The sequence below is a fragment of the Stegostoma tigrinum genome, chromosome 14 (genome assembly GCF_030684315.1).
Source record: "Stegostoma tigrinum isolate sSteTig4 chromosome 14, sSteTig4.hap1, whole genome shotgun sequence".
Classification (NCBI taxonomy): Eukaryota; Metazoa; Chordata; class Chondrichthyes; order Orectolobiformes; family Stegostomatidae; genus Stegostoma; species Stegostoma tigrinum.
Genome location: NC_081367.1, coordinates 43455412 through 43471278, shown reverse-complemented (window position 1 = coordinate 43471278; position 15867 = coordinate 43455412). Strand labels below are relative to the sequence as shown.

At 41.1% G+C, this 15867-nt stretch overlaps 1 protein-coding gene across 1 annotated transcript in view; it reads left to right on the top strand.

The window, feature by feature from the left end:
• The window catches only part of zgc:153039 (uncharacterized protein LOC767698 homolog), a 112040-nt gene that overhangs the window by 14824 nt on the left and 81349 nt on the right, over positions 1–15867 (top strand). Inside the window, exons 4-6 of the mRNA XM_048542879.2 lie at positions 881–1168; positions 2456–2563; positions 2978–3089. Of these exons, the coding sequence (XP_048398836.1) occupies positions 881–1168; positions 2456–2563; positions 2978–3089 (508 nt within the window). The remainder of the gene's footprint in view (positions 1–880; positions 1169–2455; positions 2564–2977; positions 3090–15867) is intronic.

Below are 15867 nucleotides of genomic sequence, written 5' to 3'. Positions count from 1 at the left end.
GTTTTTTTTCCAGACAGCGAATGTCAAATACCACGGGGTGTCAAACACTAGGTTTAAGGTGAGTGGAAAAGTATGTCACAGGTTTTTTACACAGGGTGGTTGATGCCTGGAATGCACTGCCGGGGGTGGTGGTAGAAACAGATATGTTAGCCAAATTTGAAGCATTCTGACAGATACAGAAACAGGCAGGGAAAAGACAGATACAGTCCTTGTACAGGCAGATTCAATTAATTTAGAATGGCATCATGATCAGCACAGGCACGGTGGGCTGAACGGCCTGTTCCACATCTGTTGTGGCAGATACAAGTTGAAAGGCCAAGTGGTTATAACTGACATGTGATTGACAATCCTTATCTCAGCAACATTGCAGCAACACTTCTGCTAGTACCCTGTACTGCTGACAAACCAGTCATTCAGGACAGCTTTCATGTACCTGACTTCTATGGAAAGGCCTGTGACAGCCAGAAAAACGTTTCTTTTAAACTGTGGGGAAGAACAATTATTTTTGGGCCATTTCTGCATCGAAATGGGCTGGATGAATTCACTGGTAGATTGTGAATGCAATACACATCTTGCCACTCCATGTTTCGCTGCTGGCAAAGCCTGGAACGTCTTCCCAGATGGAAGTGTGAAGCCCATGGCATTCAAGTCCTGCCCTCAACAATGACGGCATGTGACAGCAATAACTCAAGAGTTGCATGTCTCTGTAGACAAGTTTCACATTTGCAGTGAAACATATGTTCATATTGATTGGGACAATAATGTCATTTTGTAAATTTTTACAAATGTTCATGCCATAGATGTCAAAGTACAAGTACAAATTTTACAGGAAAAAGGGCTGAATGTTGTATATTGCTAATTGAACCATTGTCTTTTTCAGGGCTAAGCACGAGCAGTATTCAGGTTCTCCCTCAGTCCTACTGGTATGAACTTCTCTACGGCACAGTGATACTTATTTTCTGCCTTCTTGTGTGCTTAGTTGGAGCTGACATCTATGCAAAAGCGTCCTTCATAATTTTCCTCATTGTCATTCTGGTACTTGGCACAATATTCATCAGCTTTTTTGCAGTGTCACCAAAGTCTATTAACATCACAATATCCTTGGGGAATATCTCAGAGGCTTCATTCACTGGATTTAAACTGTCTACTCTGAAGAGTAATCTTCCACGTAAGTTAATCTTAAAAATAAGTACACAGTCGTAACTTCATGCAAATGCACATAGGCTGAAGTCATGTTAGGGCAACAAAGGTTAGTGACTACTTATTGTGTCTGTTTCAGCTTCATTACAATTAAAATGATTAATCAAAACTTATAGCCCAACAGTTTATATATTCAGTCTAATTACTGAAAATAACCATCCACATTGATCTTCTGCTGGCTGCTGCAGAAAACAAATTGAAATTTTTCTTCAGTATATTACTGAAAAGTGTGTGCTGCCAATGCTTTTTACATTGGACATATCAAGGTGAAGGCAAATTACAAATTTTTGAACTATCACAATTTGAACTGCAAGAGGAAAGGATGCTGTTGGGTTATTGGTTCCCTGGGCTTCTAGATAATATATAAAAAAACGCACAAGGTTTGAACACATTCTCTGCAAACAAAAGTTCTCTGCATGCAAAGGTATAGCGCCCTTAGCAAATGTAAATGAGCCATGTTGTGAGTTCGACTGGTCCTAATTAGTTGTTAGAATAGCTATTAGCCAATGTGTGTGAGACAAAAAGCTATGGCTATGTGGCTCTCATCAACAGTCTTCAAGTTCTGTGCTATCAGTAAAATTTTTTCTTCACACCACTCAAGTAGTAATTTTTCCTTCTATCTGACTAATTTTAATTCTCATGTTACGGAATAAAATGTGATTAAAATTACTCACATCAGGATGAACAGACCCAAACCTTTTTGCAAAGATTGATAAAGTAATGTTTTTTTTTCTGGAAATTCATGTTATAGCGGTCAGCTAACTTGCAAGTTTGAAATGAGGTAAGCATACAAGCTGATACAGATTAGTTATATTGTTATTAATTTCTCCCAAGTGTAGCCATGTTATGCTGCATACTTCTATTCAGGATGTGAAATCATGTATTGTTATTCAATCATTATTTTTCGATTAGTATCCCTGAGTGTACTTGAGCAACATTCCCAGATTGGTCACGAACTACAAAATTGTAGCTGCAAGCTCATTCCAATTAGTGTCAAGCTAGTCTTGGATGAATCTGATTTCTTTGTTCATACTGAACCTGAAACCATTTACTTTTAGCTCGGGTGATTTCTTGAGGAACGGGAGTGGAATCTATTTGTGCGTTCTTTGTCATTCTAAATATGTAGAACTAGGCTGTGAAGGAGGGGAAAAGCATAGATGGCATTTGCTATTTTTCACCCATCATATGTGATTATACAAGTATTTTTTCTCTTCTGAAAAAAAGCTATGGTTTTGCCTTCAATCTCTTTCTGTAGCTCAATATGTAGAAGACTACACAACTGGCAAGGTGATGAGTTTCGCTGCTGTCTTTGCAGTAATGTTCAATGGGTGCACTGGTATCATGGCTGGATCCAACATGTCAGGTAAAGCCCAAACAAATACTTGAAGTGCAATATAGGTATAAATGTATCCATAAATTTGCTAACTACACATTGCATGCACATCAATATAAATGAATTTTGAAGATTTTGGAACATAGTCTCCTGCTCCGTGCCTCCATTCTGAAAGCATCAAGTTTCGAATGCCTTGCTGATGCCATATTGCATGGACCATAAGATTTATTACACAGTAGTTTGTAAAGATTGTGTTCTCAGTATATATTACCATGTTTATTATGGTTCTAAATCTATAGTGGCACATTTGTTGCTAAATCATTTGTTAATGATACTTGGTGTTTGCAGATATCTGCTTTCTATGCATCATGAAAAATTCAATGAAGTTTAGGTAACAAAAATGTTAACTGAAGCTGTAAATCCTTACTTTAATGTCATTTTCAGGTGATCTAAAGAACCCCAGCTATTCTATTCCCCGAGGCACTATTACAGCAGTAATTTTTACATACATCGTATATAATATTTTATGTCTCATGATCAGCTGCACTTGTGAGAGGTGAGTCTAATTTTAGTTACTATAGCTTAAACCCTTAATGATAAATAAAGTATTCCTTGGTGAGGCTAGTACAATAGGCACTGACACTCTGCCATTTTACATTTATAGTTAAGTGGAATTATGATTTCAAAGCAAAAGTGTTGCGAGTATGTTGACATTCGATGGTGTTACTATCACTGAATTTTCTCCCCACTATGAACATCCTGTGTGTGATCATTGACCAGAAACTCAAAGGATTCACTGCACAAACACAGTGGCTACAAGAGCCGGCCAGAAGTTAGGAATACTGTGGCGAGTAACTCACCTCCTCATTCCTCTAAGCCTGTCCACCATCTGCAAGGCACAAGCCAGGAGTGTGATGGAATACTCCCGACTTGCCTGGATGAGTACAGCCCCAACAACACTCTAGAAGTTTGACACCATCCAGGACAAAGCAACCTGCTTGATTGGCACCACATGCACAAGCATTCACTCCCTCCGTCACCAACGCTCAGTATTGGCTACAAGATGCACTGCAGAAATTCACCAAAGATCCTCAGACAGCACCTTCCAAACCCATGACCACTTCCATCTAGAAAAACAAGGGCAGCAGATATAAGGGAACATCATCCTCACTTGAAAGTATATTGAAAGTATCTTTCACCATGACTGGGTCAAACTCCTAGAATTCCCTCCCTAATAGCATTGAGTCAACCCACAACAAGAGGACTGTAGCGGTTCAGGAAGGCAGCTCACCACCACCAAGGGCAACTAAGGATGGGCAAGAAATGCTGGCCAGCCACCAACATCACATCCCACAAATGAGTGGAAAAAAAAGGCTCCATTGTTGCTGTGCTTGCTTTAAAAAAAATTATTGTAATAGCCACCTTTTTTAAATGTGTTCTTGAGACAGTGTGCTTAATTTTGAGGCACTCAAATTAATGTTGAAATGTGTCTAAGCGCTTTGATGTAAACCTAGATCCCCTGCAATGTTCTGTTGCATTTACTCCCAAACAATTCAGTTGATGTTGTACACAGGTCAGCAAATCAGACCCGCTAATGTTGGATTCACAAAACCGTGACATTAAAACATTCAATGGCCCTCAAAATTGCCCCGTTTGTTCTGAACCAGATTTTAAGAATAGGAAAATCAGATACCAAGGTAAGACTTGAAAAGAAATTAACAATTTATTAAGACTAACTGTAACAGAGTGAAGCTAAACAACATGGTGATCTAAATGGCCTCTCTGATTGTAACCCCCACAGACTGACACAGTTAAGAGATAAATTAAAAATAAAATAAGAGTTGTCATTTGCCAGTTGGGTAACTGTTTCAATGAGATCCTTGAAAGATGTGTTGTATTCCAGGCACATGGGATTGTATTTTGCTTGATTTCTAAGTCACCAGTCAATGCAGACAACATCTAGCAGGCTCTGAGGAATATTTGACTCATTTCTTATAAACTGGTGGCCTTTCCTCAGAACATTCAACAATTCTTGAACTGAATATGCGTAGATATAGTAAAATGGAAATACAGCTTCCCAGTCCAATAGCTTCTGAGCACATACCCTTCTGCCCCAAAAAACCCAGTCAAACTCAGTTCAATTTACAGTTTGTTTTTGCCACATTGTCTGTGGTTGCATGTCCAACACCGGCCTCCTATTGCTTGTCCAATGCAACATGCAAGCAGCTGCCAGTCCTTGAGAGTAACATGTCCTGGTGTTGAAATATCTGCAATATTCTTCGAGCAATAATAACCTGCAGTTATCTTTCCAGTCCAGTTCCGAAAAATATCAGTTTGTTTGTGCTCTCCTCCCTTCAAAAACAAGCTGCTGCCCAAAATTAGAATCTCAATGGCAACTCTCAATTCCAACCAAAAGTGGAACAAAAACCGGTGATGGTCACAACAACGTTGACAATGTAAGATTGCCAATTATTTTTAAATTTAAAAAAAAACAAAATAATGATATTTGGAATGAGCTGCTGTGTTCAAAGATTATTGATGTCCAGGTCCTCTGCAAAGATTCATTACCCAGCATATTCCCTTTTTAAAATGTGCGTGAGTGCGTGCGTGTGTGAGCACATGTGCGCGCGCGCGCACGCACGCGCACACGGAAAGAACCCACTGCTTTAATATTTATTGTGTTACAAAAAATTGTCATTTTAAACGGAGGTTGTTCAGTAATATTTTATATTGTTAACTCCTGTTATAGTGTTATCAAAAAAGGCATTGCATTGCAAAACTTTGTATATTTGGAAAGAATATTACAGATGTAACCATTTTGTGTTAATGTAATAACCTGAAAACCTTTGTGCAGCAGTGCACGTGGATGGATAGCTTGAGCAATGCTTGCACCCTAAAGCAAAGCAGTTCTACAACTATAAATATGTTGTGCAAAGATTATTGTTAGGACATGGCTAGATGTATGCACCAGTTTTATTGTGTTTTTTGTTTTTGTTTTGGCAAGTGAGTATCTCTGACAAGGCCAACACTTGTTTTACTGGCACCTTGAACCTATGTAGTTCATGTGGTGTGGGTATTCCCGCAGTGCTGTTAGGGAAGGAATTTTCAGATTTTGACCCAGTGCCATTAAAGGAACATGGATTGTGTTTCTGAATCAAGATGTTGAATGGCTAGGAGATAAACTTACAGATTGCAGTGTTCCCACGTATCTGTTGCTTTTGTCCTTCTGGGTGGTAGTGGTCATGAATTTGGAAGATGCTGTCTGAGGAAGGTTGGTGAATTTTGTAGATGGTATACAGTACTACTGAGCGTTGGTGGAGCGAGTGCATGTTTTGTGGATGTGGCATCAAACAAGTATACTGCTTTGTTCTGTTTGGAGTCAAGCTGCTTATGTTGTTGGAGCTGTACCCATCCAGGCAAGGGGAGATTATTCCACCACACTCCTGACTTATGCCTTGTAGATGGCAGATAGGATTTGGGAGGTGGAAGCCAAGCTACCTGCTGCACAATTATCGTCTGACCTATTCTTGTAGCCACAATATTTAGATGACTGAGTTTCTGGTCAACGGTATTCTCCCAGGATATTGCTGGTTTGGAGGAGTACTTATAGGTGATGATATTGCCTTGTCTGTTGCTCTTCTAGATGGTAGAGGTCACAGGTTTGGAAAATGTGTTTATGAAGGAGCCTTCTAGAATTTCAGCAGTACGTTTTTGAAGATGGTATGCCCTGTTAATTCTGGTGAAAGGGAGGGAATGTGAAAGAGCAGAGAGCCCTATTCACATGAGTTGCTTTGTCCCAGATGGCGTCAAGCTTCCTGACTCTTGTTGGAGCTACACTCACCCAGGCAAGTAGGGAGTATTCTTTCACACCCCTGACTTGTGCCTTGTAGGTAGTGAACAGGCCTTGGCAGGTCAGAAATGTGAGTTGCTCCTGACTTTCTTTTGCAACCACAGCATTTATGTGGCTGATATAGTTCAGTTTATGATCCATGGCAATCCACAGGATGCTGATGGTAAAAGATTTGGTGACAAAATATGTCAAGACGAGATGGTTAAAATTCTCATTTGTTTTTGCTCGAGATCGTCATTGCCTGGCACTTGTGGCATGCATGTTACTTGCCACTTCAGCACAGGTCTTAACTTTTTGTTCAGGTCTTGCAGCACAAGGGCATAGACTGCTTCATTAGCTGTGGAGTCCTGAAGGGAACTGAAAACTTCGATCATCCAGGAGTATTCCCACATTGAATCATAGAATCCCTACAGTGTGGAAACAGGCCATTTGGCCCATAAAGTCTGTACCAAACCTCCCAAAGAGCATCTCACCGAGACCTACCCTTATCTTTCCCAGTAACCCTGCACTTCCCATGGCCAATCCACCTAGCCTGCACATCCCTGGACACTATGGGGAAATTTAGTGTGGTCAACCCACAGAACTTGCACATCTTTGTCTGTGCGAGAAGACTGGAGTACCAGAGGAAACCCGCACACACATGGAGAATATGCAGACTCCACACAGACAGTCGCCTGAGGGTGGAATCAAACCTGGGTGCTAACCATTGAGCTACCATGCTGCCCATCTGACCTTTAACTTGTTTAGTGCCTTTTGTGTAAAACCTATCCCAAAGCATTACTCACATAGAGAGAAACAAACATTTCCAGGTTTGACTCCTAGCAAAGATTCACATGGGGTTTAATTTTAGGAAAATAGGGTTTGAAATGTGGAAAGTATTTTATTTTGCCAAAGACTGTTGAGGCAGAAAAAATGTCAAAATAGAAATATCCTCTTTGTAATTAAATAATACTTTTTTTTTAAACCAACACAGTGTGGAGCTGGAGGAACACAGCAGACCAGGCAGCATCAGAGGAGCAGTAAAGTTGATCCTTCAGGTCAGGACCCTTCTTCAGAAATAGGGAGGGAGAAGGGAGCTGGGAAATAAACAGAGGGAGGAGGGGGTGGAGCTGGAGGATGGTGATTGGTGAATGCAGGTACGGAGTGGTGGGGATTGGTCAGTGGAATGGGTGGGGCAGTTAGGTAGGAGAGAAGACGGACAGATTGTGTCAGGTCAAGGAGGCAGGGATGAGAGGGAGGGTTGGACCTGGGATGAGGCCGGGGGAGGGGAGATATTTAAAACTGGTAAATTTCATGTTTAGGCCATTGGGCTGTGGGCTGCTGAGGTGGAATAGGAGGCGTTGCTCGTCCAGTTTGCAGGTGGTGTCATTGTGACGTTGGAGAAGGCGCAAGATGGACATGTCACCCAGGGAGTGGGAGGGGGAATTAAAATGATTGGCAACCAGAAGGTGGTGTTGTGTCACAGAGAGCACAGATGCCAGACAAAATGGTCTCCGAGTAGACACTTGATCTCACCAATGTCGAAGAAACCACACTAGGAGCAGCAGATAAAGTGGACCAAGTTGACAGATATACAAGTGAACCACTGTCTGATTTTGAAAGGTTTGTTTTGGGCCTTGAATGGAGGTGAGGGCTGAGGTGTAGGGCCAGGTGTAGCACACTGTGGTTGCAGGGAAAGGTGCCAGGTGTGGTGGGGTTAGTGCGAAATGTGGAGCGGATAAGAGATTCAGGGCAGAGGAGGTTACCAGAGGATTGCAGTGGGAGAGAGATCCACTGAGATCTTTCTGGAGGGAGGAGGGTAAGTTCTTCAAGGTGGGCATTCATCACCCAAAACAAACTTTTCATATCAGACAGGGGTTCACCTGTACATCCGTCAACTTAGTCTGTTGTGTCCACTGCTCCTGATGTGGCTGCCTCTTCATCGATGAGATTAAGTGGAGACAGTTTTGTAGAGCGTCTGCGCTCCGCACTCAAACGACAACACCTTCCAGTTGCCAACCATTTTAACTCCCTCTCCCAATCCCTGGGTGACATATCCATCCTGGACCTCCTCCAGTGTCACAATGACATTACCGCACAAACTGGAGGAGCAGCACCTCATATTCTACCTCGGGAGCCTCGATGGCATGAACATATAATTCACCAATTTTAAAATCCCCCCCCACCCTGGCCCCATCCCATGACTAACCTTCCCTCTCATCCCCACCTCCTTGGCCTGACACAACCTGTCGATCTTCTGTCCCACCTATTTGCCCCACCCATCACTCTGACCTACGCCCACCACTCCCTACCTGCACTCTCCTATCACCATCCCAAGTACCTTCCCCAGCACTGCCCTTCCTGGGAAATAGACAGCTCCTTTCCCCCTCCCCATTTCTGAAGAAGGGTCCTGACCTGAAACGTCAACTTTCCTGCTCCTCTAATGCTGCCTGGCTTGCTGTGATCCTCCAGGTTGGACTGTGTGTTGTCTGTGACTCTAGCATCTGCAGTTCTTGCTGTCTCTAATTTTTTAAACTCACAGGTTTTCCCTTTAGAAATAGAGTAAGTTATTCGGGGCTAAAATAATTATTTTAGGGTAAATAGAAACTTTTTTCATTCCTTTTGTTTTCTTCTTGTTTTGCTTTGTATAGACAGTGAATCATCCTAGGCTAGAGCTCGAAAGGTGTTTCTCCAAGGGAAAAGGCTTCAGAAATCTGACATGACAAACAGACTTAGGAGTCACAGTTCAGGATTCATTTGAGGTTAACATGAAGGTTCAGTTGGCAGTTACAAAGTCAAATGCAATGTTAGCATTCACTTCAAGAAGGCTAGAATACAAAAGCAGTGCTGTATTGCTAAGGCTGTGCTTGGACTGCATTTGGAATATTGTGATCAGTTTTAGGCTTGTGTAAGGAAGGATCTAGAGGAGCTATACAAAAATGAGCTGAGGAATGAAGGGCTTGTCACATGAGGGGTAGTTTAGAAGGGTGAGGTTGGGATGGGTCGTAGTGGGGGTGGGGGTTGGGGGGGGGTAGGTGGGGATTGTGGGATCTGATTGAAGCTTGCGGAATGCTGAGAGGCCTGGATAGAGTGGACATGGAAAAGATGCTTCCACAGCTTGAAGAGACTGAGAATTAGAGTGAAGGGACCAGCATTTAGAACAGAGATAGGAGGAATTTCGTTAGCCAGAGGCTTGTTAATTTTTGGAACTCATTATCACCCAGGCCAAATCATTGAGTGTATTTTGGACAGAAAGGTTCTTGATTTGTAAGGGGATCAAGAGTAGAGAAGTTAGGAGACTAGCGCGTCAGCCCTGTTCTCCTAATTTAACTCTCGATCCCCTTAGCTGTTACTGAATGGTAGAGCATACTTAATGGGCTGAATGTCATAATTCTCTGCCTATATCTTCTAGTCTTATGGTTGGCTTATTTCAAGGACTCCACTGAATTACTCATTTGTAAGTGAACTTTTAGTGGAGTATAAAAGCAAGCTGTTCCCTGGTGTCGGGGAAGAATTGATTTAAAGTTTTTTTGGCAAAGATCTGTAGCTCAGGTTTTGGGTGAGGTTTTTGATTTGCTTGCCAAGCTGGCTTGTTCAGACAATTTGCCACCATGCTAGGTGACATCATTAGTGGAGCCTCCAATGAAGCCATGTTATTATACTCCCCTTGGAATTTATACTGTTTGGTCCGTGATGGTGAGTAGTGTTGTTTCCAGTTTTGATCTGTATGCGTTTGTACATGTTTGTTGATTTGCGCTATGGGTGGAGAACCATGCCTCTAGGAATTCCTGTGCATGACTACATAGCTTGGGCTACTGTAGGTTACCTTGTCCCAGTAGTTAAACTGAAGGCCTTCAGTGTCCGTGTATCGATATTAAGGAGAGCTTGTCATGTTGTTTTGTGGGTCGCTGATGTTGGTGTATTCTGATGGCTGGTTTCCTTCCTGTCTGTCCAATGTAATGTCTGTGGTAGTCATTGCGTGGTGTTTTGTAAACCACATTGGCTCTGCAAGTTGTGGGAATGGGGTCTTTAATCCTTGTAGGCGTTTGTCATAGAGTGGCTGTGGGCTTGTGGGCCACCATGATTCCTAGTGGTCTTAGAAGTCTTATTGTCAGTTCCATTATGTTCTTGATGTCGGGCAGTGTGGCCAATGTGTTAGGGCATGCAGTGTCCTCCCGTTGTCTGTTTAATCGGCATCTGTGGATGAAGTTGCGGGGATACACATTTATATCAAGGATTTTGTATAGCTGTTCTTCCTCTTTCCTGCAGAGTTCCAGAGTGTTGCAGTGTGTCCTGTCTCATTTAAGTAGTGTCCTAGTGCAGCTTTGTTTGTGAAGAACTGATACTATACTCCATTCTATACTGCACTGATATCTACTCAGCTGTTCTTCTCAGTAGCTACAGCTATTAACTGAAGTTTTCCATTACCCGGCCCAGGAATACTGTAATGTAGTTGTGTGTACCCCCCTAACAGCCCTTCACCTAAGTTGACAAAGACTACTTTAACCATTCGCCTCAGGCCATTATTCAGCTGCTTGTTTTCAGCTCTCATCTGATGTCTTTCTCCAGTTTCGCTCTCATCTATATTCCTGCCTATTTTTGATTGGATTGCATTTCGCAGCTCAAAAATCACAGCAATGATTTTCTATGTGAATTGCGCTCTGCAAATACAAGGTGTTTTTTAGTTGGAAACTGGGACCAGGTTTTTCCTGATCTATTTGACTCCATGTTGTAACATATAACACTGAGCCAATGGAAGTCAAATCATGCATTTCTCGAAATGGGCAGGCACTTTCTCCAGATCGCAGCAATCCTAATGTATAAATTAATGGTTGAGCAAATTTGCACAGTACTTTTTTATGACTTGAAATGTGCTTTTAGTGAAACTGAACTAAAATGCATTCTGTTAAGTTGAATTTATTTCCAGTGTGTGACTAACAGCAGGTTATTTTTGTTCCAAGCTTTTACCCATTAGAGACTAAATGTTATTCAGTCTGCACATCAGTCATTTTACTAAAATGCAGTCAGCTCATTACACTCCGTTAAAAGAAAGCATTTAACTTCCATTCTTTTATACACCACCTTCCAGTGCAATTATATACTGCTGTAGCAACGCAGAATTCCCAAATTGATGTATTTTACATTTTTACATACTAGTCTAAATCTCATGTGGGTTACCTTTGTTTGTCATGTAATAAATTCTGCTAAACTGCTGTACATTTGGATAATTCAGTTGATCTCTGGAAAAGCAAAATACATGTACTTCATAAAATATTTTAGAAGAAATGATTATTTTGTATTAAATAAGTCACATACATTTTAGTGAATTGAAATAACTAATGAAAATCAGTTAAACGTGGTTATTCCCCTTCCAAGTCAAAAGCATTGTTTTGCTAAAACGTTTGTGCAACCTTTCCACTTTGTAAAACACGCTGAGACAAAGGGTTCCACTTGCAATATTGAGGAGCTTTTTCTGTTTCGGCTACTTACTGATCATAATTGTTTTATTTATTCACGAGATGCTAGTGACATTGGCAAAGCCAGCATTTTTTTCTTTGGTTTCATAATTGCCATTGAGAAGTCTCTGGTGAGCTCCTTCCTTGAACTGCTGCAGCCCACTTTTAGTTTAACCGCAGTGCTGAATGGGAAGGTATTCTATGATATCGACGAGGAATGTTGAAGGTTGGTTATTATAGATATGTATTACATATTTATTTATTTTATATATGTGTGTGTGTATGTATGGTGGAGTTATCATCTGCCTGCCTGCTGTTCTATTCTTCACGGCAATAGAAATAACAAATTTGGAATTTGGTGTGTTGCTATAGTGCACCCTGTGGATGATGCATGCTCTTTTTCAGCCATTATGTGTCAGGGAATGTGGAGGGAATGCATGTTTAAAATGCTGAATAGGGTGCCAATGCTATTTTCTTTCCTGGACGATATGTCACACTCCTTGAGTGTTATTGGGGGTGCACTCCTCCAAAGGCAGACTCAAGTATTTCAGCTCATTCCTGACGTTATTTTGATATGTTCATGAAATGTGAGTCTCATTGGCCAGACCAGCATTTATTGCCTATTCCTGAGCACCCTGCTAAGACTCAGCCATGTTGGTGTAGGTCTAGAATCACATGTAGGTCAGGCCTGGTAAGGCTAGCAGATTTCCTTCCCTAATGGGCATTAATAAACCAGATGGATTTTAATGACAATTGACAGTGGTGCATGGTCATCATTACACGAGCTTTTGTGTTTATTTTTAAATTCCAGACTTTTTTGTTTGGTATTGAATTCGCATTGTACATTCAGTTATTGGCAGGATTGAAACCCATATTCTCAGAATTTAATACTATGTTATCACGACATCCCCAGCTCTCTGGACTTCTAGTTGGTGAATAGGTTCTGAGAAGTTAGAAGGGGGAATACTTAGTGGAGAATTTCTAGCTTCTGTCCTACTCTTGTAACCGTAGTATTTAAACAGCTGGTTCAGCATTGTTTCTAGTCACCGCCCACACCCTGCCTGATACACTGGCAGTCAGGGTCAGCAATGGTCATGCCATTGAATGGTGACAGAAGGTGGTTAAACATTCCGTTGTTGTAGATCATCCTTGCCTGGCATTTGAGCAATGGGAATGTTCCTGTTATTTATCAGCTCAAACCTGGATGTTTACCAGGTTTTCCAGTATTTGCAGCAGACTGCATCAATACCTGAAGAGTTGTCAATGGTGCTGAGCATTGTACAGTCATCAGCGAGCACTAACACTTCAATCCTTGTGATGGGGAGAAGGTTATTGATGAAACTGTTGAAAGTGGTTGGGCCCCGGACACTACCCTGAGGAACTCCTGCAGTGATGTTTTGGAACTGAGATGACTGACCTTTAACAAACACAACTATCTTTCTTTTTTTCCAAGGCATGACTCTAACCAGCTGTGAGTTTTTTCCCTTGATTCACATTAACTGAAATCTTGGTCAAATTTCTTTTAATAGCTTGAATCCAAAATTGAGTTTCCAACACTGTACGCTCTCCATCACAAAGATTATATAGTTCATCACTAAAATGATGCAGCTCTACTCCTTTGTTACTTGCAGGCTTAGTTAAACAACTACTCTCCTGAGCAGGCTCGTTATTATCCTTGAACATTTACAAGTGTTCTACATTGAAGGTGCGTTATAAATGCATGCCTTCTCCATGGTCATTTTCCCCCCCTATTCATTATGGAATGGACTGAAAATAATTTCTGTCGTGGCTTTCTGAAATTCAGTGAGCATTGTGACAAAAATGAAGTAATTCAATAGCGTGTTGTAGATAAATTATCGTGCTACATTGGAAATTTATTACTAACTTCACTTTCAAAATCATGTCTTATTAAAGATCAATACAGTATTGTGAAGGTTAAGTTAAGTTTCTTTTCAGGCAATTTACTTAAGTGCCAAGTCATATGGTGTAAATACGGGTCTGCTTTGGGGTTTGTTAATGTCAATAACAGACTTTTTTAAAAAATTAACACCTGTTATTTAATTAATGATGTGCTTCCACTTAGGAACTTGAGGGCCATTATTGGTTTGTGCTCATCAGAACGTTCAGACAGAAATTGATATGATCTGCTGTATGACTTGAATATCAGAAAAGGAGATAGCCAGAAAACACTTCTGTAGTTGATGAGGGACAATTTTCTAAAATGACCACATTCGAGTAGAATGTATTTAATGTTCTCAACTCTGCCAAAATGTATGATTTTCTACTGCTCAGAGTTAGCAAAATGAAGCAACTAATCAAAGTGTAATGTTTTCTGCTATAATTTTCTAGTTAGTGGGTTTATTTTTCATGAAAGATGATGAAAAATTTTGATGTTAGCATTGATTTACTGCCAAAGATCAGAACAGTTCCTTTCAGGTCTATGATTGACGAGCAGTCCAAGGGGTACTCTCCTTTTTGGTCTGATTTGCAGTAGAATGTGATATCAAGATAGGTGAATGTAATTCCACAAAATAATTATTTATTTAATTAGAACACACGAAGGATGGTGGAACAGGTGATGTGTCACAGCATCAACAAGAGGATCCTTCTGGATCCCAGTTTGATTCAAGGCAAACATGCCAGCAGTCAATACTGGAAGTTTGAGCAGCTTTGACTCCAACTTTATCAGCTGCAAGCTAGACACACAGATATTGTGACGTATCAAGGAAGGGGTAAGCTACCTGGATTTATTGCAGGAGGCTGTCACATCTCTTAGCACAGGGGCTTCTAATTCGGTCAGCGTTCATGGAAGGGCGAGTGTGACTGTGAGAGTGAGGCAGGTAAAGGGATCCAGAGATCAGGAGCACAGAAGTTCCAGCCTTTTGCAATTGTCCAACAAGTTTGAGATTCTTTCAGCTTGTCTAGTTGAGAGTGGGGCTGCAGAATGGATGAGGTGAATGATTTGACACTAGTTCAGGAAGCTACTCAAATACAGTGAGATAAAAGGAATATAATGATGGAGCAGAGTGTATAGTGAGGGAGAAACTAATACTGTTCTCTGCAGCAAGGAGCATAAGTTAAGACAAATCATCCGGGGACGAGTTGGACCAATGGATCTGTTTCTGTATTGTGCGACCCGAATTCTGTAACTCGGCTGCCTGCCCAGTTCCAGGGTTCAAGACTGCCATTCAAGGCTGGAGAAGAGCTTGTAGTTGTAGTGGCTGCATTTTCACTGTAATATTCAGTGAAACGTTTACCATCTGGTTTTGTATTCCTGGCCAGCTTTCTTTCATATTCCTTATTAATTTTAATCATTCTTTGGACAGCACCTAAAAACCAATCTTCTGGGCTGCTACCTGTCTTTGCAGTTAAATGCTTTTCCTTTAAGTTTGATATTGTCTTTTTAACCTTTTCTAGTTAACCATTAGGGGTGGGTTTGGGATAGTGTGGGGGTGTCCTAGCATGAAAGGCTAGCATTCAGGAACAGAAAGTAATCAGGGAAGTCGGCAGAATGTGAATAATTACTGTAAGCGGAATTGAAAGTAAGTGGTGGGTAAGTTATGTTTGGTTTAAACAGGGTATTTGTGAGACCACATCTCGAGTCCTGCATACAATAATGATCACCTTATTTCATGAAAGATGTAAATATGTTGGAAGTAGTTCAGAGAAGGGTTACCAGACCAAATTTGGAAATGGGCTGTTGTCTTATGAGGAGATGCTGGACAGGCAAGGATGAAAAGAGGCAAATTGATTTGAAATATAAGATCTTGAAGGCTTTTGATAGATTGAATTTAGAAAAGGTGTTTCTTCTTGTGGAAGAATCAAGAGCTGGGGATCAATACTTAAAAATAAGAGGTGGTCCATTTAAACCAGATGAGGTGAAATGTTTTCTTTTGAGGTTCTTGCGCCTTTGGTTCCATCACCTTTCCAGGAAGAAAGTTCAAGAGTCCGTGAATATTTCTGAGCAGAGAGTGGTTAGATTTCAGTTTGGTAATGGGATGAGAAGTTATGAGGGGTAGTTGGAAATGTGGAATTGTTTTGCGGGCAGA